General features: G+C 53.3%; 1 protein-coding gene across 1 annotated transcript in view; it reads right to left on the reverse strand.

The window, feature by feature from the left end:
• Positions 1–27,578, reverse strand: part of USH1C (USH1 protein network component harmonin) — a 40,898-nt gene that overhangs the window by 1,873 nt on the left and 11,447 nt on the right. The window contains exons 3-24 of the mRNA XM_040988437.1: positions 27,281–27,424; positions 27,031–27,169; positions 23,424–23,532; positions 23,290–23,314; positions 23,057–23,114; positions 22,751–22,845; positions 21,490–21,574; positions 20,520–20,579; positions 20,353–20,409; positions 19,986–20,128; positions 19,272–19,337; positions 18,782–18,906; positions 15,441–15,490; positions 12,098–12,250; positions 10,734–10,850; positions 9,716–10,198; positions 7,119–7,238; positions 6,046–6,096; positions 3,569–3,610; positions 3,116–3,169; positions 2,846–2,945; positions 529–638 (exon numbers count right to left, since the gene is read on the reverse strand). Of these exons, the coding sequence (XP_040844371.1) occupies positions 529–638; positions 2,846–2,945; positions 3,116–3,169; positions 3,569–3,610; positions 6,046–6,096; positions 7,119–7,238; positions 9,716–10,198; positions 10,734–10,850; positions 12,098–12,250; positions 15,441–15,490; positions 18,782–18,906; positions 19,272–19,337; positions 19,986–20,128; positions 20,353–20,409; positions 20,520–20,579; positions 21,490–21,574; positions 22,751–22,845; positions 23,057–23,114; positions 23,290–23,314; positions 23,424–23,532; positions 27,031–27,169; positions 27,281–27,424 (2,386 nt within the window). The remainder of the gene's footprint in view (positions 1–528; positions 639–2,845; positions 2,946–3,115; positions 3,170–3,568; positions 3,611–6,045; positions 6,097–7,118; positions 7,239–9,715; positions 10,199–10,733; positions 10,851–12,097; positions 12,251–15,440; positions 15,491–18,781; positions 18,907–19,271; positions 19,338–19,985; positions 20,129–20,352; positions 20,410–20,519; positions 20,580–21,489; positions 21,575–22,750; positions 22,846–23,056; positions 23,115–23,289; positions 23,315–23,423; positions 23,533–27,030; positions 27,170–27,280; positions 27,425–27,578) is intronic.

Genomic DNA, 27,578 nt, shown 5'->3' on the forward strand with positions numbered 1-27,578 from the left:
CCAGGCTCGGCTGCCTGCACACAGTTGCATAGGTTGTGCATTGCACAACATGAGTGGGCACCATTCCCATACAGTGCATAGGACTCCAGTACAAAGCATGGAGCCCTAGGGTAGTGGCCCTGACCCAGGCAGGTGTCTCAGGAGCTCAGAGCAGACACCTGCCAGGCCATCCTTCAACCCTGGGCTCTCCACTTCCATCAATGCTTCCTAGTAGCTCCAAACACACTCTTAATTCCTCAATTAAGGTGCACTTAGAGAAGACATTCTGTGTTTCTCAGATGGGCTGCCACAAGCCAGTGTTTGTCCTGCTGACTTCTCAGACTCAGGGTCATAAATTGGCTTCTCTTTTTCTGAATCCCATCTTGTAAGATTTAGACCATCAGCCAGATGGGGCACTTGTGAGAGTTGCCTGCACGTTGGATGCCCACCATAGGATGGGGGCTCCGTGTGTCAGGCCTGGCTGCTGAGGCCAGGGTTGGAGGCAGGTAGGAGATGGGGGGAGGGTGAAGGGAAGGAGCTGCTTCTCACCCCGCCCTGGTTCCAAGCCTTCTGCAGCGTGGCTTCAGCCTCAGCCAGAGTGTAGTCCGTCACTATCTTGCCGTTGATGGCCATGATCTCATCCCCTTTCACAATACCACCTGCAGGACGACACAACTGATGGGTCACCAGGGTTGGATGGGACGCATGCCCGACCTGGGGTATGGCATAAAGAAGGTTACTGTGGGGCCACAGAGGAGGCCCTATCCTGGGTGCTGAGAGTGACTGTGAGTCTCACAGAGCACAAGAGTGCAATGCACACAGGTGCAGGGACATGAATTTTCAATATGCAGCCATGCATCTGCCTACTGACTTGTTCACTGAGGGTCTCTCTCCCATTACATGCTTGACTCCATGGGGACATGCTTGCTCTTCTGATTCCATGTCACACTTTCTAGCACAAAATAGGACATTCATGGGCATTTTGGGGATAAGATGAATGGCATTAAAAGGTATTTCTGGATAAGCAAGCTGTCCTGTGATCTGACCATTTAGGGAAAAGCCAAGTTATAAGCTAAACAGTTACTCCCTGTAGAACTTTTCAGAGCCTTGAGCATGACTAGTTTTTTTCCTTCTTCTTCTTAAAGACCTATTATGTATTTGACGGCAAAAAAGAATAGAGAGAGAGAGAGAGAAATTTTCCATCTAATGGTTAATTCTCCAAATAGCCACATGGTTGAGGTTGGCCCGGGCCAAAGCCAGGAGCCTGGAAATCCATCTGTATATCCCACAAGTTCTACACCCAACATTTGTTCATCTATGTGGATCCTCTTGTAAAGATCATTCTTTCTTGCTGGGTTTTAACAATGGTGTAAAGATCGAAGAATCCATCCACCCTCCCTTCCTTGCTCCCATGACATGCCAACAGGCAGACCTCCCCAACTAAACTTCTAGGACACAAATAGACAAGAAGTAGGGTGGTGGAGGCAGCAGGGTCTTGACCACACTAAAGAAGGCTCAGACTGTGACAAAGAGCTCTCATGGAGGCTGGCAGAGCTGGGCTGCACCCAGGACTTCTGGGACCCACAATGTCCCTTATTCACCACCCACAGAGGCCTGGCTGCTGGCTCCTGGGTGGTTTTCCTGGTTTAGTCCTGGTTTTCTACCACTGGCTTTCTGTAGTTCATACCAGACTCCAGCCCAGAACTCTTCAATGGATCCGATTTGTAATCCCACTCTGGCTGAAGAAAGGTTAAGTTTACAGGACATCCTCTAAGGGCGTCGCCTCCATAAAGCTGCAGAGCCCTCTTGGCAGAAGCAGTTGTTCAGGGTGACATTTCCAACACTGCCTGTGATGATGGCAGTACCTTCTGCGAGACTGTGTCCATAATGTAGTAACCATCACAAGTATACTGTGATAGCAGTGAAAACAAGACCACTTCAGGAACAGAGGGGTTAGGGGCCCTAAAACTTGGAGACCCTGCAATCCACTTGTACAGGAGAAGCAAAATGACAATGCCTGATACAGTCTTCCTCCCACCAACTGTGCCATGTGTCCGTAAACCCTCCTGTCCTTAGTTCTAGAAGCATAGTGAAAGCACGTCCTGTGGACCTGATGTAGGCAGATTGATCAATGACCTGTCCACCTTAGGGCTTGTGTGACAGACACCGAGTAGATGGGCATTTGGGTCAGCAGTACTGCTTGTGTCACCTGCTTCTCTATCAGGGCCCCTGAGTTCTGCTTCTGATCCAGCTTCCTAATATCTGCCCGTTGTCTGCTTGGTGTTCCTCTTTATGTGCAGACCTGATGTGCACCCGGCTGCCTGTTTTGGCCTGCCCAACCCCATGGGCATTGTGGGTATTTGGAGTGAATAGTGGATAGAAGATCTCTCTCTCATCTCAGAAGTAAGTACAAAATATCATTCGCAGCCAGGTCCACATCTTTCTGCTGCAAGGACAGCTGACCTGAGCAGGTTTCTCTCCTGCCTTTCTCTGTGCTCTTCCCCCTCCCCAGAAAGCACTTGCCACTTCCCAAGCCTGTCACTGGGTCTTTTTCCAGTGCAGGCCCTGCTCTGACAGGGGCCCTGCTCTGACAGGGGGTCTTCCAGGCATTTTGCTGGGTGAAGGCCTCCCCAGGGCACCGCCCCACCCCCGCCAGCCAACCTCCAAGTAGCATGCACGGTTGCCTGCTACTTGGCAGGCAACATGTCTATGCTGAGCATCTTTCTACCTGGGAGGGCAGGGCACTGATCTGAGCTGGGAGATATGGCTGGCTAGAACCAGAGTTCCACTCCAAGCTGGAAAGGGCAGGTAGAGACCTTGCGAAGCCATCACGCCCTCTCCTCTGCAGGGGTTGGACCCTACTCACCATGTCGTTCTGCTGCTCCTCCCTCATACACAGCTGAGACGACCACCTTCCCAACTGGCGAATCCACACCGCCTTCCAAGGCCAGGTCCAGGGCACCTTCCTAGTTGGAGCAAAGCAGACCTCAGCAGTCAGTCAGATGCTGTCTGTCCCAAGGCAGGTGCATGCCCAGGAAAGGCCAGGGAGAGAGCAGGGTCGTGAAGTCACCCAGGAAACCCAAGCAGGGGGGAGGGGGCACAGAGAGTGGTGGCTCCCCCCACCCCCACCCTGTACCTTCTTAATGCGCAGAAGCCTGACGTCTTTTCCCATGATTTGCTCTCGGCTGAACTAGAGGGAATAGAACAGTTGGGGTCTTGATGGGCCAGAGGATGGGGCAGGGCAGTGAAGCTCTGGGTCCCATGGAGCACATAGACAGGGGACTTTCCTGGACCCACCACAAGTGGTCATCAACCAGGGATCCCAGGATCCTTAGGGACCACACACACACACACACACACACACACACACACACACACACACACACACGATGCTGGAAAGCCACTGGAAAGGGGCCCTCCCAGGAGAGAGCAACCGAGGCATCTCAGGTGCTTCCAGCACCCCACTTTGTCCCCAGAGATCTCACGACCCATTAGGCACCTCCACCATCCCATGCTGCAATTCTTCCTCTATTCCTGGTGCATGTGGGGTAGGGGTGTCTTCCCATGAGGGAGAACTTTTGTCTCTTACCATAGTATAGGGGTCAAAGCCTTCTTCATATTTCCGGAAGTCCTGGGAGCAAAGGGAGGGATTTAGGGGTGACAGAGCAGATGCCCCCAGGAGTCACTATGGACGCAAGCTCAGGGTAGAGAGGGAGTGGGGTTAGGGGTCTGAAACCAAGAGTCAGAAGCAAGGGTGGGCTGGGGTGCAGGGAGGAAGCTGGCAGCCCCAATAGCCAGAACCCCCAGAATTAGAGATAAGCAGGAAGCTGCAGGTGGCATGTGGGGACCATAGCCCTACACTGTCCTAGCAGGTGGGCATCTATGGTTGCATGGACACTGGCAGCCCCTGCATGGCCTGGCTAGATAGGTCCTGCCCTACCAAAAGCCTTATCCCTTGCCTCCTGCCTTCTGAGACTTGAGGTCAGGCCATGCAGCCTGTGGGTGTGAGGCTCCTGTGTCCCATGCTCCCCTAGAGGAGGGCCTGTCCCACTAAGGAAGGCTGCCTTTTGGGACACTCAGCCCCAGGGAAAGGGGCCACAACATCAGGCACAGAGGCGACAGAGGTGTGGGGACACTGCTGGCTGTTCTCAATGGAATGTCTCTGCCACACTTGGAAGGAGAGAGCCCCAATCTGCCCAGCTGCTAAAGAGCCCAGGTTGGCCCTTTGGCCTGGGAAGAAGGCATGGCCACACACAGTTTGGGGGACCATGCTTGACTGGCTGCTCAGGGGACCATGTGCTCAGCTTAGGAGAAAGGAAATGAGAGGGCAGGCAGAGCTGGAGCTTGGGGAGCAAAGTGACACCAATTCACTCTCCAGGCTGGCAGCACAGCTGTCGGGAGTCTCAGTGGGAGGCAGGCATGAAGGACAGCCCCCAGGGTCAGCCTTGCACTGGCCTCGCTGGCCAGGCGAAGCCACCCTCAGCTCACAATGGGTTTCCCAATCCACGATGCCAAGTGTCTCCAAGGGGTGTGTGGCTGGTGCTGCGAGGTGGCCACAGATGTCCCTCAGCCCAGCACACTGTGGCTAGGCCTGGCACAGGAGGAGGAACTGTGTAGCACACAGATGCCTGGGCTCCTGCTGGCTTCCCTGCTCGTGAGCTGTCATTTTCAGACTCAGTCCCACAGAGGGACTGAGTCTAGCCCAGCTCTGAGGTCACATCCTGGCTGGCCTGTGGGTGCTGGGGTCACACATCCCAGGGAGGGTCTGCCTAGCTCTGGAGCTTCTTCTGGAAGGCTGGGAGACTCCTCTCTCTGACCCCTGAAAACCTGCTCTTGGGGCTGGGTGAAACAGTAGGTGCTTGCATCTTGTGAGATTTAGGTCAGAGATTCACAAGCCTTCAAACAAGAAACCTGACTGCCCACTAAACAAATGGAGAAACTGAGGCCTGAAGGTCTCAGTATTCATCTCCACGGCACCCAGAGCAGGGCCTTGACTCCAAGCCCAGAGGCTAGGGCATCTGGCCCTGTTGTGTCTCTCTCTGTGATGCCGCATGAGTCCTAAACACCCAGGAACCTGGGGGCCTGTTCTGTGAGCACTTGCAGAGGCAGGGGTGACACACTGAGAAGCACAGATGCCACAGGACTCTGCCTCCTGGATTCAAGGTCAAGGTCTGACACTAGCTGGGCCATCACTGATACACTCCCAAGTCTCCACCCCAGTGTTTCCTCTCTAGACTGGGTGGGGCACAGCAGTTGCCCCCAGGGTTGCTATGAGATCAAACAAGAAACTTCCTCAGGCATGGCACACCCAAGGATGAGCTGTCAGTGTCACGCCCCAGTCCTGGGCTTGCAGGTGCCCGAGTATCACTGTGCAGTAGGCATATCCCCTCCAAGCCATGCTGACAGGAGGATCAGCCAGGGATCTGAGGATGGCTTGCCAGGGAAGGGGCTAGAATAGCCAGGCCTGGCTGCAAGGTGGCCACCTCACAGGCTATCTCTTGGCAGAGAAGCAGCCAGCCAATCCAGGGAGTGGGGAGAAGAGGTGCCTCCCTGATACCCTTCAGGGCCCATGTCCATAGTACGAGAGCTCTGGGCAGATGCAGGACCGAAGCTGTCACTTCAGTGTCAGTCAGGGTTTCTGAGAACACAAACTGTGATCTTCCTGGACAGAGAAAGAGGTGGGCAGACACCACACGTGGCCCCTTCTTTCTCTCTCCAGGCTGGAACCAAGCTCCAACTCAGCTGCTGTGATGCCCCAAGGGGTTCCTCTACCGACCTAATCAACAAACCAACCAGCCAAAGGGGCAAGCAGCATTTGGTCACCTTGGACTCAGGGCCTGCCCAGTCCTGGATCTCCATCTGATATGAAATGCCACCCCTGAGCCTGATGTAGGTAACATGGCAGGGAACACAGAGCTCTGGCCTGAGGCTCCCCAGAAGATGGCTCTTGGGGCTGCCTGGAACCAACCAGCACTCCCAAACAGACAGATCTTGGGTGCTGAATGAGAGGGCGGGGTGGGGTGAGGTATGGGGAGGATCTTGGGCACACGGTGGGGGTGGTTTTACTTGTCTGAATGCCGTCTGATACACCACCATCCTCTTCAACATCTCCTGTGGCTGCCAGGAAGAAAACAATGCCACACCAATCACATCACCAATGGGTCTCCTCTGCCCCCTGATGCCAGCCCTGTCAATTCCCTCAGCTGACAGATGCAGTTCTGACTTGCTAGGGGGCCATCTGTCATGTCCCCCTCCCCCAGGCACAGCAGTGGTACCACTCACAGTCAGGCAACCAGGAGGTGGCAGAGGCTGGCCCTGGAATGTAAACTTTACCCTCTGGGAGCCAACGGGACAGCTAGAGCTCAAAATAAAGATCTGAACCCATCTGTCCAGACATTTGGATAGGGTTTCCACGAGAGGGAGGCAAAGGTTCTGGCCCAGCTCCTTACGTCTGGTGGGGGGTGGGGGAGGAGGGCAGTTCAGGCAGAAGCAGGCACCTTGGTGGGAAGTGGTGAAAGGAGGAAGCTGCATAGGAGTCTCATCCCCCTCAGACACCAGTGACCATGGGTGGACAGAGCCTCCCCAAGCCCTGGGACCAACCCTTGGACCCCTAGCCCTACTGATGGGTGAGAAGGGCACTGGATATTCTCTGGCCCATGCTCCATGTGGGGTTGAAATGGGCCCAGGACCCAGCTATCTGTTAGCTTTAGCAAGTTGGCCCCATGAGAGAGAGTGTGGGCTTTGGGATCTAAAAAATTGGGGGATAAGTAGTGGCTTCAGGCTCTGCCTTGGGCAACCATCTTAATCTCTCTGTGTTTAGTCTCCTTGGGAGGAAAACAGGAAGCATCTTGTTTATTGCTGTGAAGATTACATGAGGCCAGGCAGAGCTAAGCATATGGCAGGCCCTTAGGAAGTCTTAGCTGCTATTATTATTGCTATTATTAATTATCATCACTATAAAACAGCACCCCAGACTGTTTGGCCAAGTGGGGGCAACCATTCCACCCATGGGTCATGTCAGCAACCCTGTCAACTCATCTTTAACCAACCAGAACGTGACCAGATGGCATCTTATCTGAACTTGCATACCAATTCATGCTCCCTCCAGAGGTGCTTGCAGGGGACCTTCAGGACCTTACCAGAACCTCAGACTTCACAGCTGGCCTGTAGATAAAGTTGGATTCCTGGTGGACCATGACGGGTTTGGAGATGGTGGACACGCCAGGGCCTCGTGGAGGCTGTGGGCTTGGGCAAAATGTCTACGGGAGTTAGTTTAAGAGAGACCCACACGTGAGGTGATGGTGTTGTGGCCACAGCCAACCACGGTACACACTTGCAAAGACACACATGCACATGCTGATCCTGCCAGATCCCTTTGTCCCGCCTGAAGTCCTAGGCAGAGACCTCAGAAGATCAACATGGGGTCTGAAGTCACAAAAACTGAGCGGCTCTAAGGAACCTGCCTTGGGCCACAGTGTGGCATGGGCACACCAGTACCCACTGCCACTCTGGGGACACACTTGCAAGGAAGGCTGTCTTGCTTGGTGGCCACCCATACCCTCTAGCAACCCCTTCCTCTAAAGGCTTTCTCTTCTGGCCCTGCAACATGAGGTATTTAACTACTACTGCTGGCTGGGCACAGAGTCTTTCAAGGCTACAGCCTTCTGGGGAGCTGACATAGCTGTCCGTGTGCTCTAAGTCCTTTGTGTGTCTTGAGCAAGCTGTGTCTGATTGGGTCACAACCTCACCCTAACCCCTCCATGGGGCTCCACTGATTTCCTTGGCCCCACCTCCAAGGCATTTCATGAGCTTCTTCACCTTTATTTTCAACATCACCCCTCCTTCCCTCCCACCTCAACTTCCTGACAACCCTGTGTGAAGGGAGTTTGAGCCTTCCCTGTGTTCTGATCAGAAATTACAGCAGGAACTTTGTGATTCCTTGAAGAATCAGAGAAAGCTGCCCTGTAGCATGTCTCTTGACCCTGCCTCCAAAGTTTGTCAAGGTCGTTCTGATACCATGCTTGTAGCTCTACCAAAATTTTCTTGTACTCTGGACTGGCAAAGGCCATAGTAAATATCTATGGAACGCCTGTGGTGTGCCTGCCATTCTTCCAAGTGCTCACTTAGGATTCCTCCATGTGTTACTTCACTGTATTCTCCCATCAGCACTCCCCTTCCAGGTACTAGAGTGCCCAGGCTCAGACAAATTAACCCACACCCAACGTCATCAGGCAGCATGTGGTGGAGCCAGGACTGACAAGCAGGCAGGCTAACTCTCTGCTTTTCCTCAGTGTCATCTTCATGTTCTCTATACCTGCAGTGCCCTTCCTCCTGTCCTGCTGGCATCATCGTTGCTCAAGGTTTGGCTCCCAGGCCTGTCACTCTGCAGAGAGAACTTCAACCAATCTCTTAGTAGACCCCCTTTTAAAACTGTACCTTCAGATGGCAGTCCTGAAAGGCACAAATGTGTCACCTCCTCTCCCTGCCTCTCTTCAGCAGTGTCCCCCTGCCAACCTGCCCTCAAACAAGAAGGCACAGGACAGGTGCTCAGTAATGGCAGAATCAGTTGTGCTGAGGACTAGCTACTGCCGGGGTTGGTGGGCTTGTTGCCACCACATTTACAAAGAAGGATGTGGCCCTCTGTGCCCAACTCAGGCCTGTGTACATTGGCACATGGCTGGGCTCCAGAAAGACACCCCTGTGACAGGGCTCAAGAACCCCACTGGAGATTCAGAGGGGTCCTTCTGAGGGTCTCTGCTGAGGGTGGGGGCAGCCATGCAGGCATCTCTGCTTTCCTTTCCTCAAACTCTACTGAATGTTTGGAGAGGCTTATTCTATTCCTCAATGCAGAAAGTCAGGTGGGAAAATTAATGCAAAACTTTGGCCAGGTGCTACTGACTAGCCCCCTCCTCCAAAAAGCCCATCCCTCAGAGGACATGAGCTGCTTCAACTCTGACTCAAGCCTGATCCCAACAGCTGCGGGAGCAGAGGAACATTTTATGTTTCCTTGGGATCAAAGCTCCATGTCTTCCTCAGGGATTGCCTCTTCCAAAAGAGTCCTTGGATTAAGAACAATCAGTATGAAATATGTCTTTTTTGAGAAAGTTTGCCATTCAGCTTTCCCAAGCGCCAAGAAAAACATTCCTTGTCGTTTCAAAGCAAATTTGGAGATTTCTAGGAGCTTCTCATGCTCATTTTTTCCTTTCTGTAACTGGAAGTAGGCCAGACATTTCTAGATTATACTTTAAGTCAATGGAGTTGACTAGCACCATTAAAATGGCTCAGTAATGGCCTCACGCTGCCTGGGATAAGCGTTACTACTTCATTCACAGAAGCTAATGCCGCTGGTTGGCTCCCCTCTCTCTTTTCCCATCCAAAACAAAGACATCATTTCTCATATTTGAGCTTTCTAGGATAAGTGACAAAGAGCTGGCTGTTCATTAATATAGCTTCTCAACAATTCCACTGGAAGTTACCCACCCACTCTAGTCACGAGGAGCTAAAGGAGAGCAGTGAATCCATGCCTGCTTGTCCCAACCACCATCCCCAGGCAAACCACTGTACGGCACCACCACAGTGACTGGGTACACATGCAGGATGCCCACACATGCTACAATACAGGGTGAGCCAAAGCTTCCTGCTGCCTCCACTCACAGGTGCAGTGGAGGTCCAGGAATCATCAGCCCTCCCCTGTTCTTCCTGCCTCACAGCACAGCATGCTGAATGGTACCAGTACCTTTGGGGTGGGAGGGAAGCTCCGCTCAGGAACGGGGGAGCTTATGGGCTTCCTGCTGTGATTCTTGGCCTCCCAGTCCTCTGTGGGGTTGCTCATGTCACCAGTGTGGAAGGGGTGATTGCCCAGGGCCTCTTCCAGCGCCGAGGGCAGTGGGCGGGTAGGAGTGAGGTCTTGGGTAGGAATGGATGGTGGGGGAGGGATAGGAATGGGTGGTGGAGTGCGTTGCACCCATGGAGAAGATGAGGTGCTCACATGGCCCGATGAGGGAAGAACAGGGGGTGCTGGGACCTTGGTGGGTGGGTTGGAAGGGGGAGGGTGGGGCATGACAGGCAAGGCCGAGGGCGTCTTGGGAGGGTAGTAGAACATGTCCAAGGGGATGTCATCCAGGTCAGTGGTATGTAGGTGCAGTCCACCTGCAAAACGTCTCAGGGGCGGGGCAAGGGGAGAAACAGAAGGTGGGGGAGGCGGAGGCCCAGTGGTCATCTGGGGTCGGGGAGAGGGATTGCAAGAAATTCCATAACTGTCCACATTGGCTAACATTCCATTCACAATACAGTCAGTACAATACTCTGCTGGGAATTGCACACCACCCCCGCCCCCCGCCCGGCCCCACAAAGTAGGACCATGGATAGCACTTGTATATGCTTCTGATACCTAGCCAAGCCCAAAGGCAAGAAAGGCCCATTATGCTGTCTGCAGGTGGTAAGTGAAATAGTCACACCTTTCCACCTCCACTGGCACACATATGAAATGGGGCATCCCCCCAGGACCTGGGGCCATTTGAAGGCAGCTGGGACATGATGGTCATCCTACAGATAAGCCCAGAAATACACTCTTATCTCCCTCCCTCATAGAGGAAGTACTGAGCTGGTATGGGTGGGCCCTGGACAGTAGACTGGACACTGTGGGGCTGGCTGGTGGAGCTTGCCTATAGCTATCATGCTTCCTGTTGTGCCTAGGGCAGACCAGTGTGGTAGGAACAGCTGGAGAGTTCCGGTGTAGAGAAGGGCCCTGTTACCTCTGAGATCTCATTGTCAGCGGAGGAAATCTGCTCAAGGCGCGTCTGGCAGAGCCTCTCCACCCAATGCTGAATCTTTTCTGATTCCTCCAGGTCTTCCCGCTCTGTCTCAGACACCTGGGCTCATGGCAGGTGCACAGAGGACAGGGCAAATGGCACACTTGAGTCACACCTGGACAGCAGAGTGGTCAATACTTCTCTAAAATCCCAGAGCAGGCTTGGGCACATCGGCTGCCTAGTGAAAGACCCAGTGATTCCACCTGCCTCCCGGAAGACTGAAGTGGATGGTGGAGTACACGTAACTGAGACAAGAAGGGGCTGACGTGTAGCCCAGGACTGGCTGGACATCATGATCCCCACAAAGCCGGAGGCTGTTGGGGCTGTCTGATAACAGCACATTCCAAGAGTTGAACAGAGCTTGTTTTTTTATCCCTCCAGGCTAGCTTCTTCTCAGAAACACAAGTTCCATTTCATTTTTAATTTGGCAGCTAATTTGTTCCTAATGCCAGATCTAATGCACTGCACATTTTCCAGGGTTTCTGTGGTTTTATAATCTAATCCACTTGGCATTCTGATTCATGGAGCATCAGAGAGAAGCAGGAACAATACCAATGCCTACAGTGGGTTGGGAATTATGGTGCCTGGCATCATCCGTCTCACCTCCGGAATGTGGGGTATTCTCTAGCTGCCTGGCTGCCCTAGGCATTCCTCGAAGGTATTGCCTTTTGTCCATTCCTGGAGATAGCGGGCCTCAGACAAATCCTGTGTTGTTGGGCGCACCCTCCGATGCTAGTCTGACTGGTGACTAGCTTCAGCCCCTTGACCTGCACAAAGGGGTAGGCCTCAGACCTGTACTCTCACACCAAGCCAGACTGGGGAGATACAACAGGAGAGTGGAAGGCTAACTTCAGATCAACAGTGAGACAGAGGGTTAGCCTTAGACTCATTGGTGAGGGTGGAGGTTAGAGGGTGCAGTCTCTTAGCCACACCTATGGTGGAGGGGCCTAGACTTAGGCTTGTGTTTTAGAGGGGCGAGGGAAGGAAACAGATTCAAGTCCCTAACCAGGTATATCCAGGAATAACCTGAGACCTACAATCAAGGCAAGAGGGACTAGCCTCAGATCCAGCCTCAGATCCACACTCTACACAAGATAGTCTCAACCCCAAACATGCACCTGAGCCAGCAACCAATCCCACATAACATGGACAGGTGAGATGATCTCACTCTTTGGTTTAGAGTGGGAAGAAGGGCTCAGCTCACCCCATCCCTGGGTTCCAGCTAGTCCTCTGGGAACACGGTGGGGACTAACCCAATTGTGTTCTGCAGATGCTGGCCTGGCCTACGCGAGGGACGGGACACATACCTCCTGGGCCAGCCGGTTGATCTTTAGCTGTTTTTCCTTCTCCAGCATTTCCTCTTTCTCTTTGTAAAGCTTTTGCTCAAACTCCAGTTCCTTCTTATTCTTTTTCAACTCCTGCAGGCTGTCATACTTGGCTTTCTTCTTATCTTTCCCTTTCTGAGCAGACATGGTGTGGTTTATATGACAAAGGTCATCACACAGTGTTGACATCACCACAGCACAGCACAGCACAGTAAACAGGGCGTCTAATCCTCAGACAATACCAGGCAGCAGCCTCACCGTGCCCAGGTCTGTCCCACCAAACTGGGTACTGGAACTCAGGTTCAGCAACCTGCTACCCACTACACAGTGGGGACACACACTTTTGGCCTGCCAGAACTGGACAACTGACTCACTGATTAACTATGTAGCCTTGGCTACGTTCCTGAACCTCTCTGGGCTTGATGCATCTGATTTCCAAAATGGGATAAATACACCCACAGGCTTGCACCCCATGTCAATGAAACAGCATCTATGGCAGAGCTGGGTAAACATATACATTAAAGACACCGTGTTTGTTTCTGAATGCTTTGGCCCATGCTTTCTCCACGTCTGGGGAGAAAAGCGGCTTATGTTCAGGGACCAGTGAGGCATCTTGGGGTGAGGGGAGGGCTCTGCTTTTCCCACAGGTCAGGACAATAAGAGAACACACACAGTGTGGCTTGCCCCTATGCCAGAGGAAACACACAAATTGCCAGAGGAAACACCCCAGCCCAAGTAGTACTCCCCCTCTCCCTCACAGAAAAGCCCCAGCCCAGAGAGGTGAAGTCACCCGCCCAGTATCAGACCTAGCAAGCAACAAGGTCAGGAGCTGGACCTATGTCATGCAAATCCCACTGCTTTTCTATGGAGTCTGGAGGACCTGGGAGCACAGGAGGACAGAGCATGCACACAGGTCACGGATTGCATGAAGCTCACCCTTGTCTCCATTACATCTGCTGGAGACTACTCTCAGATTCCTGACCTGTCTCAGCACCCACAACCACTTGTGAGGCACTGAGTTGCCCAGCAAGGACCACAACTATCACTTATAGCCAGAGGGGATGGTGAATCACTATTGATCTCTGCCAGGTTCCTCCCATCTCTACACCAGAAGATAATCCCGCCTCTGTGCATGGCCAGATGCTGTGGAAGTGGTCACCTCTGGGCCCTCCCACCCGAGCCTATGAGCCTCGAGAGAAAGTGGTTCTCATGGCTCCAGGGTCCTGGCTGGTTCCTTGCCTTTCCTGCTCATTAGCCACTCAACTCAACTGATACATGAATTCCACCAACACGTTAGATTCAGACAGTAATGCCCCCAAGAGCAACCAGAAGTAGCTGGCCTCGTATACAAGGGTGTGGCCTCCCCAGTGAATACCATAATAGAAACAGCCATTCTGTTTAACCAAGACACCAAAGCTAAGATTTTAGAGCTAGGGCTTCCAGGTGGAACAGGATGACAGCAGCATCTGGCCCATCCCCAGGACAGTCACATCTGTTTGCAGATGTATGGGGCAAGTTGCCAGGGTAGTGTCCTGAATTTCCTGTAGCCCTCACCACAGGTGACTTCATTGTGTGTGACTCTGCCTCCCCTGCTGGAACATGAGCTCCTGCCAGGAGAGCAGGGTTGGAGGACTTAACTCAAGCTGCTTTGGTGAGGGTGCCTTAGAGCACTTCTGGCCCCCCCTGGACTCCGCAAGTTCCAGTGGGACTTCCTGCCAGAGCAGGAAGATGCTGCTTCCTTATCTTTAAAAGAAGAAGACTCCTGTGCATTGAGGATGGTGGCTGTGGATGCCTACCTGTATTATCTTGGGGACTCTGGGTTGCAGGTGCTGGGTAAGAAAGTGTCTTATTTAGCTCTAGAAAACCCAACGACAGATGTGCACAGCCAGCTCAGGGCAGTGTAATTCTGCTGTCTTTGTCAGTGGTCAGTGAAATTCATGGCAAATACTCCTTTCAGTCCAGACTGACAGGAGAGGCAGATGGGGTAGGTGTGTACCTGCTTCCATCTGGAAGCTGTTGCTCTCTCTTCTTCTGGAAATGAAAACAAAAGCTGAAATGCCAGCTTTCTCTGGAAGGTCAGTTACTGATGAACAGTTACTACCACGTTATGGGCAGCAATTTTCCAATAACATGATTTCTGCTGTGTGCATGTGTTTAGGATATTCTGGTTCTTATACATTTACATAGTAAATGAGTAAGTGCCTGGAAAATATTTGACCTTCATTTGCTTTTGCTGTTTTTTTTTTCCCTGACAAGATGCTATGTGTGTGTGCATTGAGTGGGTGGTGCACTCACACGCCATTTGGCCTCTCGAGATGACTGGTAGCAGAGACAGGCTATAGTGAAGGATTATAAATCCAACCCAGTGAGACATGTGAAGTCAGAATCAGCACATAATATGAAAATGGCAGACTAATGGGGCCAGGTCCTATCAATGGCCCCGGCTATATGCGGTGATGGTATGCATTTACTCAACACTGACCGAATTGTGACCCATGCTCCCAGGTTCACTGCTGCCAGAGTCTTGGCTGCCTCTTCATCACAATGTGTTAGTAGAAGGGCACAGACAGACATTAACCAGTTTTCAAGCAGGGAGAAGTTACACGTAATTAAGACTGCTCAGTAACTGGGGTTTTGGTTTCTGGGTGATCGACATTTTGTGAGAGAAAGCCAACTGAGTGATAATCTCTAATTGAGCTCACCCGGATTTATAAGGATGCTCAATTTCCAAATACCAAGCCATTTCGAACATTCAATCTACAGTTGCTAACAGTGGCATTCTCTTAATCAAATGCCAATGTGATTTAGAGAGACCCAGAACAAGGGAGTTTTATAGGGCCTGGAGCTATTGTAATAAGATTACAAGAGAAAATTGAAGGTCCCAGGGACCAAAAGAACATATTATCCCAAGTATATGCAGAGGTATTTTTAGGGCAGAGTCATTCCTCCACCTGATGCAGCAGGCTTCACGTCTGTATTCAACAGTTGGTCTCAGATCCCTTAGTGTATGCGCACCCTCAGAACCCACACTGTTAGACCCCACTCTTGTGATTACCACCTGGGCTTTGACTTTGGCAGAGAAACCAAGCAGCAGCTTCCTTCCCTGCCCTGCCCTGTGCCCATCAGGACTGCTGAGTAAATACCAGTCCTGATGGCCCACGGGCAGGTCTCACCTACAAATCCCACTGCTCATGACGCTTCTGACAAACACAGGTGGGCTTGGTCCTCCAAGGGAACAGGCCAGGGTATAAAAAATGTTGGAAAAGGCCAAAAACCCACAGCAAACTCAGCCACAAACAGGCACGGCACTCAAGTTCTGTCCTACCTTCCGGATGGTGGGGAATTTGCCGTCATAACGATAAAACCACCCAAAGGCTACAAAGAACACAGAGAACAGAGTCATGAGACACAGTTCAACTAGGCCATGGAATCTGGCCAGCACCTGTGAGTCGGGTCCAAGGCAATGCATGGCTTTGCATGATGAAACTCAGCCACCAGGGTCACAGCAGAGTGGCTCCTCTGTCTGACTCTCCCCACTCAACTGGCTTGCTGAGGTAGCCCAAGACCACCAGGAAAAAGCTGAAAATGGCCTAGACAAGTACAACATCTCTGTATACCTCCATGCACGCTGCATAAACAGGGTGCCGGCCACCAATCCTGAAGCTCCCTGGAACCAGGAGCAATGACTTGAATGACAACCCGCCCTGAAGACCTCTGGGAGCTGGACAGGATGGTGACAGCTCCTTGCTGGCTGGAAATGGGAGGTGTTCAGGGCATCCTGGGGGAGGGTTCAGAGGCACATGGAGTGGAAATGGGGAATTGAGCTCAGGGCAATACATTTTTTGGCCTAGAAGATCAGTTCTATAGATGTACACTGCAGTCCTTACAACCTGTCCCTGAGCCCTGTCCCCAAGCTTTTGGTGTGCAGTGCTTGGACCATGAAGGGCTTGGAGGAACAGTATGGGCCCCAGTGATCCCCACCACATGCCACCTGGTGTCTGCACTGCTGCAGGAGGAGGTGGGCAGGACAAGCAGCAAAGCAAGGCCAGGAAGCAAAGCAGGGGTGCGAACCTGCTCTCCCTGCGTCTCCGTGCCTCCATCCAGGTCATCGGCAGGCTCGATCTCAGACTCCACTCCCTGATCATCTACCCGGGGAAAAGAGGGATGGGGGGAAGCTGGTGAACCAAAAGGATCTCAGGAGATGCCAAGAGGCTGGAGGAGTTCTCCTGAAGCCTAAGGAGGGATAAGGTCTGGAGTAGGGGCAGATCCTGGAGGCCAGAACGTAGGTCTCATGCTGTGGGCTTGCAATCTCTGCGGCTTTGATTTCTCCTACAAAAATAGGCTAATGTGAGAGCCCTCTGATCCAACAGCAGCAAGGGAAGCAGCTTGCAGGGTACTGACAGGAACTTCAGGAAGGATGACAAGGAGGGTGGGAGTGTCTGAGGATCACACACCTCAGAGGGTAATCGTGAGGCCTTGCAAAGGTAGAACAGGGCCCTGCCTCCTTTTTACCACCCTTGCCTTGCAGCCATGAGCAGTGTGGGTGGCAAGGAGGTTAAGGGTCCCCAGGAAATTTCCTGGGACCATGGTAGATGATGCATGAGTTTGTTTGTGAGCTGCCTTTGACTATTTCAGAAGTGTGAAAGGCCTTGCTTATTGACTTAGAAGAAGCTTGTTTGTTCCTCCTTTGCTTTAGCCTTGAATCCCATGTGCTCAGGAGTGGATCACAGATGCTCCTTGCTGACAAAGATTGCTTAATAAAGCAATCGGGACACGGATGATGACTGAAAAGTTTGATAGAAAAAGAAACTAGACGTCCAGATCATGAGATCTACACTGGTGGTGGTGGTGGTAGGCTATGGCAGGTGCTTCTCTGCAGTTGTAGGGGGAGAACGGTCACTCTCATGCCATCAGTGGGTGAGTGGCTTCATTGTTCAGGTGAGAGATGATCTATACTCTTCTGTTTGTTAAAAATGTAGGCTGCATCCTTCACAGGCACTAAGCTCCCAGTCAAGGGTAACGTGTTGGCTAAGTGGACCCCAGAGCCAAAGGGTGGTCAGGCAGGGATGATGGGGGACAGTCCTGCTGGCCGAACATAACCAATTCCATGCCACTCTCCTGGGAACGGAAAAGGCAGGAGCGGAGCTGGACTGGAGGTGTGGTGGGGGGATGGATGGTTGCAGCAGGTGCACCAGCCTGTCCAGAAGACTCGGGTCATCAATCCTGTGCTTTGTGGTCCTGCCTTCAAAACCTTTATCTTGAGTAAAGGCAAAAATCTGTGCTCCTTTTATTCAAGAAACTTGATTTGGTTAAAAAGCACCAAATAAATAGCTAGCTAATGAAAGGGTTTTCTTTTTTAGAGTTCCTAAGAGGGAGTGTTTGCTGTGAAACCAAGACCCAATTTCTAGGAAAGTACTAAATTGACCAGGATTACTTTCATGAGAAGCAATTAAAATCGATTTCTCTCCCTCTGAAGCTCCTATTTCACCCATAAGAACAAATTAGCCGCCTGTTGAAAACACGGATTATTCACTGGGACTTTCACTCTGACTTTACCCACTTTGCCCAATACTGAATGCCAAGGTGAGCCTGATGACACTGGGCTTTGTCTTCCACAGAGGGCCTGGAGGTGACCCTGAGACCTGCTGCCAGCAAGGACTGTGCTGGGGGCTGCTGGTCCTGGACCATGGACAGGGGAAATAGAACCATCTAGATACTCTACACCACTTCCTTAGCTCAAGTAGCTTGTGTTGGCAAAGTGACAGCCCCTTAGAGATGGGTATGTGCAAAGCTGGGACAGAGCTTGGGGGACCCTGTCACTGCTTCTCAAACACCTGCTCTCTGCTCCCGCCATGGTCCAGATTGACCCAGGTCCTCAAGCCGATGAGCTTGTAGCTGAAGGAGATCCTGGCCCAGGCAACCATATAAAAGCCCCTGGAAAAGGACTGTAAAGACTCAATCAGGAATTCTGGCCTTGTGATTTCTACAGTCCCCAAGCAGCGTTAGTCCTGACTCCCACCACTAATCCACTGAAGAAGCACTGCCACTGAGGCACCCCCATGATGTCCCGGCAGCAAGGGGCTGTCTCCTGCAGAGATACCCTGGAGGGCGGGGCTGAGAGGAGCAGCTGTGGGAGGTCCGGCCTGAGATGGAGGTGAATTGCTGGTGGCAGTAGGAGCTGAGCCCCCATAGGCCAGTTCAGCTGGGTCTCATACCACCTCTCTGCACCTTGTCCTAGTAGAGCAAGGCAGCAGTACATGTGCATGGACATGGGTGACAGCGTTACCCCACGCAGCCCCTCCCATGGCAGCATTGGATCACAAGAGTGCCTTCCTATCTTTCTTGCTGCTGGCTCCATCCCAATCTCAGCAGAGAGCCAGGCAGGAAGAGTACATGCCACCCCGGGAACTACGACAGTCATCCTAGGAGCTGCTTTGGCCATGGCCCTCAGCTGGGAGTGTGCAGCTGTGTCCCTGACAAGGAGGGCAGGCAGCTTCCTCACATCCCGACCGAGTCACTGGCCCTGGACACATGGCTGCCCCTCCATGGGGAGCCAGGGGCTGATTGCCCTGGAATGAGCAGGAGGTAAGGCCAGAGCAGCCTCTCTGTCTAGCCCCCTTGGGTGCAAGCCCTGGAAGGGAGCCCCTCCCTGCACAGCGTACATACACTTGGGCTTGCGGAGAGGCACAGGGTGCACCTCGGCGGTGATGGTCTTGGGCAGCAGCAGCGGCTCCTTTGAGCCCCAGTCTTCCTCCCACTGCTTCTTAAACTTCTCTTCCTCCTCCACGATCCTGTAATGAGACCCACAGGCCTGTGGTTAGAATCAGGACAACCACAAGCAGACCTCCTGACCATCAGGGCATCCAACCTGGAACAGGCCTTGTGGGTTTAGCTGGCATGAAGAAAACAAAGCCCCTGGAGTTCAGCTTGGCAACTGGAAATTTTATGAGAGCAGGTTTGAGTTCCCCTAACTGATGGGCTTCCTGGGGCTTGTGCATTGGCTGAAGGTCAAGGAAGACCAGCCAGAGTACCAACCAGCCAGGTAAACAGGGACTAGAGGAGGGGGCCTCAGATGGCTGCATCTCAACCCTGGGAGAGCAGGCTCCTGTACACACACATACACACACACACACACACACACACACACGAAACTCACTGCTCCATCTCCTTCCGGTACCGCTCATTTTCTTCAGCAGCCTTCTGGGCGATCTCCTTTCTCCTCCTGAAATACAAATGCAGGTTGGCAGGAGAAACCACCCAACAAAGCTCCCCTGTTGCCCCTCTGTGCTTTTGTCTGGAGTTGCTGAGCAGAGATTCCATACTGCGGGAGATACTCCATGCATCCACCTCCCAGCTCCAAGGTAAAGGGACTGATAAGAGGCAGGTCATGCGTGGACTGAGGGTCTTCCCACAGTCAGCCTTCAGCCTTTGGGAACAAAGCAGCAGCCCCCAACCAGGGACCATTCTCTAGGCCTCTCTGTGACAGGGGAGACAGGGAGGTCTTTCCAAACGCAGTTACTAAGTGCCTAGACTGTATCTGGGTTGGGATTTTTTGCTTTATGGATTGCTTGTCCCAACAATTCTCTTAGTCCATCACCCACTGCCCTGCGAGTAGGGTGGGCTTCTGGGGACTGCCAGGCTCTGGAGCCAATGGCCTGGGTGTGAACCCCAGCTCTGCCATGGCAGGGCACTTTGGCTTTCTGCGTCTCAGCCTCAACACCACCTGCCCCCACCCCTGCACCAGCATTACATAACCAGCAGCCCAACAAGGGGTTGAGAGGATGAAGTCTGCCCTGGGGAACTGGGTGGCCGGAGAGGGCAGAGGTGGGGGTGCGGTGGGCGGAGCCGCTTGCTGGGCCACTACACTCACTGCCGCTCCGTCTCCTGCTGCTCCTGCAGAATCTTGTTGGACTCCATGGCCAGCCGCTTCTGCATCAGAAGCTCCTGCCGCTGCAGCTCCCGCTGCCGCACCTCAGCCAGACGTTCGCGATCAGTCATAAACAGCTCCCGGCCCTTGAGGGGAGAAGAGAGGCTCCTTATTGAGATCGCTTTTTTGGCGGATGGGCTATGGTGTCTTCTCAGCGCCCGCCCCCTAGGCTCTGGTACTGTCAAGGCAAGCCAGGCAGGGACCCAAGTCCTCCCCATGTGCTGTCATGAAGGAGCCCCTAGGCCCTTCCTGGCCGTCAAGTGGTATAGTCCAGGGGACTGCCAGCCATGGCCAGCTGTGATGGACTTACCGCTCCAGCCACGATGGAGAGGGTCAGGCTGCGGCTGCTCTTTAGCACGTTCACGGCCTGCAGCAGTGGGAGATCGGACGCTGAGGCTGGGCCACAGGTAGCCCAGAGCCCACCCTGGGGATGGTGGTCAACGACGTGGAGCGGAGATCAGGAGTTCCCCATCTCACCTCCTTGTGGTCCAGGTTAGAGAAGTCGATCCCATTGACTTCAACGATCTGGTCCCCTGTCTGGTGGGGAAGGAGAAAGATTTGTGTGCCACACACACACTCATCCACAGAATGGCTCCCAAGGATTGCTGGTTGCCCAGCGGCTCCTCCCGGGGAACAGAGCAGGGGCCAGGGCCTGTGGGCCCAGGGAAGCCTTGAGCTCACCCTGGCAGCTCTCCCTCTACTCCACTTTCTCTGACCAGCCATTACACCATTAGAGAGGTTCATGTCTTTGGCTACGTGGATGGCATTTGCAGACACAAGAGCCTCTGGGCTTCTCACAGGGCACGGGCCGTGCTGAGTCATCATCACTTGCAGGTGGGACAGCCAGTGCTCACTCATCTCTTACCCGCGCTCTGCACAGTGCTAGCCTGTGTGTGAATGACCTGACGCCCCACCGCCGTCTCGGAGAGAAAGCACTGAGTCTCCACATTTTGCAGGCGAAGGACTAACGCTCAGAAACACCAAGTAACTTGTCCAATGTAGACATGAGGAGTTCAAGCTCTGGCCTCAGACTTCCCAGCTTTGAACCCCAACTCTACTATGCTAGAAATATATGAACCCGAGAGAAAAAAAAAGTGCATGTCCTCTGGGTCTCAGTTCTCCCTCAGTAAAATGGGAATAACAATGGTATCGGATCATCAAGTGTTCTTGCAGAATGCACAGGGCGCAGAACAATGAGGCATGCCAATGCTCATGGAGTGTCAACTCCGAGTTCTAGCACCACAGTCCCATGCTGAAAACCAACAGACATTCAGCAAATTTCAGAACTACAGAAGACTGGACAGGAAGCCAAATGTCATCCTCTCTGTGCAGCCTTCCCTTGAGGGGTATGAATACCTTCAGCCAGGGGCCTTGGCAAGGGCTGTGGCCCCACTGCTCTGTGATCAATGCTGACCTCACCCCAGGGGCCCGGCACAGAAGCTCTCACCTCCAGTCCCACCTCTGCAGACAGGGAGCCAGGCTTCACGTGGCTGATGAAGATGCCGGGTTTCTGGACGGGGCCACTGGAGATGCTGTAGGGGATGGGAAAGGGAGGCGAGGCTGTGCTCCTGCTGCACATGACTGTTCTCGGTCTCCTGCTCCCTTGTCCTTGGGTGCACCACACAGGGTCACTGAGAGCTCCGGAGCCACAGCCCTCCACTACGCTTCGCCTCAGTCTCCTTGTCCACCGTGTTTCCACTGCTCCCTTGCTCCACAGCTACAGAAAGCTCCTTGTAATCCCTGTCCCCCAAGTCCTCACTCCATGGAGCAACACGCTGCTTTCTTCTATTGGTGGCACTTTCTTGTTTATTCCTAAAACTTGGGCACTATGTCCTCCATACCCTTTTCACCAGATCCTACATTCTGGCCCCAAACTGGGAAAGTTGCTCCCTTCTCACCCAGGAGGGCATTTGCATCGTTATTCTCTCCTCCTAGGACCACAGCAGACATCACTAACCGATCACAGCACTCTCCCGCCAAGGCCAGATACAGCCTTAGAATCCTTGTCAAGCTAGACTCCTAAGCAGCCACTACTGGCTGATTAGAGATAGCAGAGTTAGGAATCCTACTTGGCATCCCTGACCTAGATTGTCGTTCCCTTAGAGGCCTTGTCACCCTATAGGGTTGGTTGCTGCAGTAGGCTGTTATCCATTAGAAAGAAGGAACTCTTTTTTGAATCATTTATGTTTGGCATCAAAGCATTTAAAAAAATGGAAAGGGAATGGTAGGAATAGCTTGTATAATATCAGCCAATGCTCCTACATTGCTTACTACCTGCCAAGCCTTACACTCTGATGTAAGTGTTCAGTATAGAAAGGGAGAAGTTGAGACTCAAAGGGGTCCCTGGTCTGAGGCTCTAGACAGAGCAGAGTGGAACCAAGATCTTGGGGATTATAGCAAAAGTGCTGCCCAGGGCACCAGTGCTTGACCACCCCTCTGGGCAGCCCACAAGGTAACCAGTGACAAGGGGACTGCAGAAGACGCAAACAGTCACAGGAACATGATTCTGCCTCCATTTCCTACAAGGGAAGCAGCCCCTCTTATAGCCACCCCGAGTCCTCCCTACAGAGCTGCTGCTCCGCTCAGAGGGGAAGTCAGGCACCAAGGCTGTCCGCAACATGGGTGCAGCCGCCACCCTGATGGATAGGCACAGCCAGGACGGAGTCGGGGAGTGGGGGAGCGGTGCCCAGGGCAAGCCCGCCACTCACCTGCAGCCGAGGCCCCGGGAGCCCACCAGGCTGATGAAAACCTTCTTCTCCTTGTGCTCCTGACTCCCGAGGGAGCCCAGGCTGCCCCGCCCACCCTGCAGGAGGGAGAGAAGTAGCATCCTGGGGTGGCCACTGCAGGCAGATGGCTGGTATGTGTGCCTAGCCAGTGCCTACCATCTCATAGGGGTGCATTGAGCAGCCTGAGAGCCAGTGGGAAGCCCCAGAGGGTGCTTCCCTGCAGGACTGGCCGCCCCTTCCGGAAGCCCATGGCCACACACACCCCATCACTGGTGCTCCAGCCCTTACCCCGGATTCCGACACAAACTGGTCCACATACTGCCATTTGAGTGGCTCATCGGGAGAGCTGGGGAGAGGGAAGAGAAGGGGGCTGTCAGTGAGAGGGTTTTGAGGGACCCAGCCCCCCCATGTCCATGTGTGCCAGTCACATCCGGAGGCCCCAGGGCACATCTGGCATCAGACACAAGGCAGACACCAGGACTCCAGGTGGCTCAAGACAGAGGCCGCTGGGTGCCACTCACCTTTTCACAGGGATCATGCCGATGTCTGCGGGAGGAAAGCATGAGAATCAGTGCTGCTTTCCCATACTTCCTCCCACCCTCGACAGGGCCCACCCTGGCCCAGGCACCAAGTCCTGCCCTAGGGCCTCACTCACGCCTCACTTTGATGGACACGGTCTTCTTGGTTCGGATGAGGTTGATGACCTCTTCGTGAGTGCAGGAGGAGATGGAGTAGCCATTGATCCGGACGATCTCATCTCCAACCTTGGCCACAAGGAGGGGAGAGGTGCTGGGCTGAAGCAGTGCCTACCCAGGGAGCCGAGCCTGCACTCCCAAACAAGGAGTGACAGCCATCAGCCGCCTGAATGTCACAGTCAATGCACACTCTGGATGCGAGGCTCCCAGGGCAGGCCTTCTGTCCCATTTCACAGATGAGGCAACCATGATTGGACACAGTGGGTGGAAGGCAGTGCTGAGTGGCACATAGGACTGCCACATCTTCCTTCCGTTGCCCCATCCACTACACTAGTGACCACCAGATCCTGCAGTCAGTCACAAGGCAACCTTTCCAGCTTCAAGTTGATCCTGCCACACTCTTGTCCCACCTGGCCCCGTAGGCTCTGCCTTCTCTGTCAATCACTGTGAAATTGTAACTAAGCAGGGGTAGGATATCCCATGACTCCTTTTGTATTAGAAAAAAAAACTCACTTATTTTTATTTATTTGAGATTCAGGAAGAGACAGAGATAGATGTCTCCCACATGTTGGTTCACTACCAAAATGATAAGGTCAAGGAGTGGGGACTCAATCCAGGTCTCCCACAGAGGTGGCAGTGAGCCAGCTACCTGGACTGTCACCTGGTGCCTCCACGCTTAGCATGAGCAAGAAGCTGGGATTAGGAGCAGGAAGCTTGGATTAGGAGCAGGCACTCCAGTGTGGGATGTAGGTTTCTAAGCAGTGTCTTCACCATTGCACTAAATGTCTGCCCCACTTCCATGACTCCAGATACAAGCTCATATCACACACACACACACCACATGTGAGCAGCCAGTGAGCAAAGGGCTTTACCAACTGATGTTCAAGGTTCAAGTCCCTGCATTTGTACTCATCAGCTCTGTCTCTTGGGACAAACTCCTTGACCTCTCTGGTCCTCAGTTTCCCTCGTCTGTCATGTGGAGAGAACTGTGGTGGCTGTGTCCACGCACAGCCGAGCGCTCAATACATGGTTGCCAGTGTTGTCACTGGTTAGGTTTGTGAACATTAGGCTCTGGTCCCTCTTCTCAGAGCTTAGGCTGCCCTGATACAAAAGATGGAGGAGACTCAATTGCAAACCCTGGATACAAACCTGCAGCGAGACCGCCCCCTGCTGGACACTGTGGCTACTTTTCCAGGCCCCAAGAGATGGTTCCTGAAGTGCTAGATTTCATCAAGAGAGGGGAGCTGCCCTGATGTCCTTGGCTTTATCAAGATAGGGGAGCAAGGAGCCTCAGCTGTGGGCTGAGATACATGAGGTCAAGTCCAAGGTCACACAGTTGGCAATGCAGTGTTGGGACTGGACCACGGTGCCCTGTGCAGATCATCTGGAGGCTGAGTCCTTAGAGATTGAGGCACAAAAGCTAGACTGTGGAGTCTGGATAAGCGGAGGTGGGGCAAGGCGTCTCTGGCCCTCAGGGTCAGCTTCTCACCACTGCTATGGCACACACCTGGATCTTCTCAGGGACCTGACAGTGACAGCAAAGGGCTCAGGAAGTTAAACATGGACAGGTTCCTCAGAAAACCCTCCTGGGTGACTGAGGACATGCAGCACCCAAGAACCGCGGGCTGGGTGCCTCGCCCCCATCTTTCACAACAGCCTTGTGAAGCAGCAAGCTGTGTCCTGGGAGTCAGATGCGGAAAGCGCACCTCCGGGGCAGGAAGGAACTTGCTGGAGCCCACCCAGCTAGGAAACAGTGTGGCTGGAGTTCCAGCTGGCAACGTCTCCGGGGCGCCAGGCTAAGCCTGGTCACACTTCCCTGTCAGAGCCCTGTGGGTCCCAAGAGAAGGCAGGGATTGCCCTGTTCATTTTCTAGCTCGGACAACCAAGGCACAGATGATCATTTTCCAGACATAAGCCATTCAGCAAGTTGTACAGCACAGGTAGGATGATCATTAGCGTCCAATGCGACCACAGTAGGAGGACAAATATGAGGCCCATGGGACAGGTGAGCCCCTACCAGTCACTACATCCATCAGCTTAGGCTGAGCAGCCTGGCCAGGCTGCTCTCTCCTTCCTGCCTCCTCTCCTGCCTTCCAGAATCTTCCCCAAGCTGCCTGCAGGTACAAGATCTCCCCCAGGATCCTGACAGTCTACTGCAGGCAGACAAATGAGCAAAGTTCACTGCTTCGTTCCCATGGGGAGCTTGCCCAGGACCCCGGCCGGCATGATTCCCACACGGGCCCCCAGGCTCAGGTTGCTGGATCAGCTTCCCTCACTCGCCCCTGGGGAGCTCTGCAAAAGGCCCTTTGTGCAGGACGGTGATGACACAGCCATCTGAGGGCCAGCAGCACAAAGGAAGGATCAGCCCCTAGTCAGTAAGAAGACTGGGTTCCATTCCGATGCCCCCGTGCTCTGGCTCACCAGTGCACTGTGGGGGCAGTGCTCGTCCTAGCAGGAGAGCTAGTCCTGGAAAAAAAAAAGGGCCCTCGGCTGGCGCCAAGAGAGGAGTTCATTATATTCTCTGGCTGTGTTTCTGGGCTGGAAAATGTGCCACAGAGGAAAGGAATAATGAAGGGGCTGAAATTTCAGCCGCCAGCGACGAGCGTGAGACAGGGATTTAGAACAAAGCCATGTCTGTGAGCTCCCCGTTCCCACCCCAACCCCACAGTGCCTTGCACAGTTTGTGTTCAAGCCCCCTGAAGCCCCTGGCTAGGCGGCCCTGATCAGGATAAGGATAACTAACATTCTGGAAGCCTTGGGAGGCACCAGGGGCCTTCAACTCACAGCTCTAGGAGAGCAGGAGAGAGACCAGGAGACCTACCCTTCTCTGCCCAGATACCTAGCTGTGGGGACCCCAGTGGAAAAGCACCTGTGATGCCCAAAAGAAATGGCTGGGCTTGACATCAGGAGAACCAGGTTCTAGTCCTGGCTCTGCCTCTACTGATCTCCCAACCTGTGCCAGCTCTGAAAGAAGGACACGAAATGTCCCATGCACATGGTGAAAACTTCTCTGCGGTGTGGTTGTGCCTGACCCAGCACATATGCACAGGATAACCATACAAGTTGTTAACAAATATAACCATTGCACCTATGAAACTTGCCTGTTTGCCTTCTTAAACACACAGAGCCGTGTTGTGTCAGCTGCTCTTAGAAGCACCTACTAATCCTGATTTATTCTTCATATAACCTAAGGAACTAGCTGGGACATGTATTAACATCATCCCATATTATAGATGTGGAAACTGAGGCTTATATCATGTGACCAAAATCACAGCTGGATGAATTAGCATGGCCAGGGTTTAATCCAGGCTTGCAAACATCCTGATGCTTTCTTTTTCCCTGCACATACAAAAACAACCTGTCCAGAGCCCTAGAACTGAATGACACCCCTACTTCTCAAGTTGGGTGGTTGGGATGAGGAACAGCAGCAATAGCTGGGAGCCAGGTTCCCAGCCTGACTCAAGAAAACAGACAACCACCTGCTTCCAGTCTCCACGGGCCTGTAAATACCTGCAGGAGGTTAGCAGGAAGGCAGAGTGCTCCTGCCTTGGGATACCGCCTGCTCACCTGCAGCCCAACGCTGTCGGCCTGACCTCCTTTGATGAGATGGGAGATGAAGAGCCCACAGCCAAACTCAAGGCCACCTCGCACGCTGAGGCCGAGGCCTTCGGGGTTCAGCCGGTCCAGACGCACCTCCTTCAGCTTCCTATACAGCAGAGAGGTCAGCCATGTTGCAGCTGGGGTCCCACAGCTACTGCTGCCTCGCCCACTCGTAAGAGCCTCTCCTCCCCTCTCCCTGGCCTGGCCCCCTGGGTACCTGGAGCGCCGTGGGGTCAGCTGATCGTATTCCACCTGGTGCTTCAGTGGGATCAAGGGCCGGATGGCGTCAAATAGTGGCAGGCGGCTGGGCTCGTTGATGACCAGCTTCAGGTCTCCCACCAGCACGGCCACATCCATGGCCCTGCAGACAGACGGGGGGTGAGGAAGGGAGAATGACTGGAGCTTGGCACCTACCATGAGCCCTGGGGACCAGCGGTCCTGGCCTGGGTTTACACCTGCTGCAGCCAGGCCCAGAAATGAAAGAGTGCTCTCATAAAGATTGCAGCACCCCTCAC

Source organism: Ochotona curzoniae, unplaced genomic scaffold, assembly GCF_017591425.1.
Source record: "Ochotona curzoniae isolate NIBS_2020 unplaced genomic scaffold, NIBS_Ocur_1.0 contig_4877, whole genome shotgun sequence".
Taxonomy (NCBI): Eukaryota; Metazoa; Chordata; class Mammalia; order Lagomorpha; family Ochotonidae; genus Ochotona; species Ochotona curzoniae.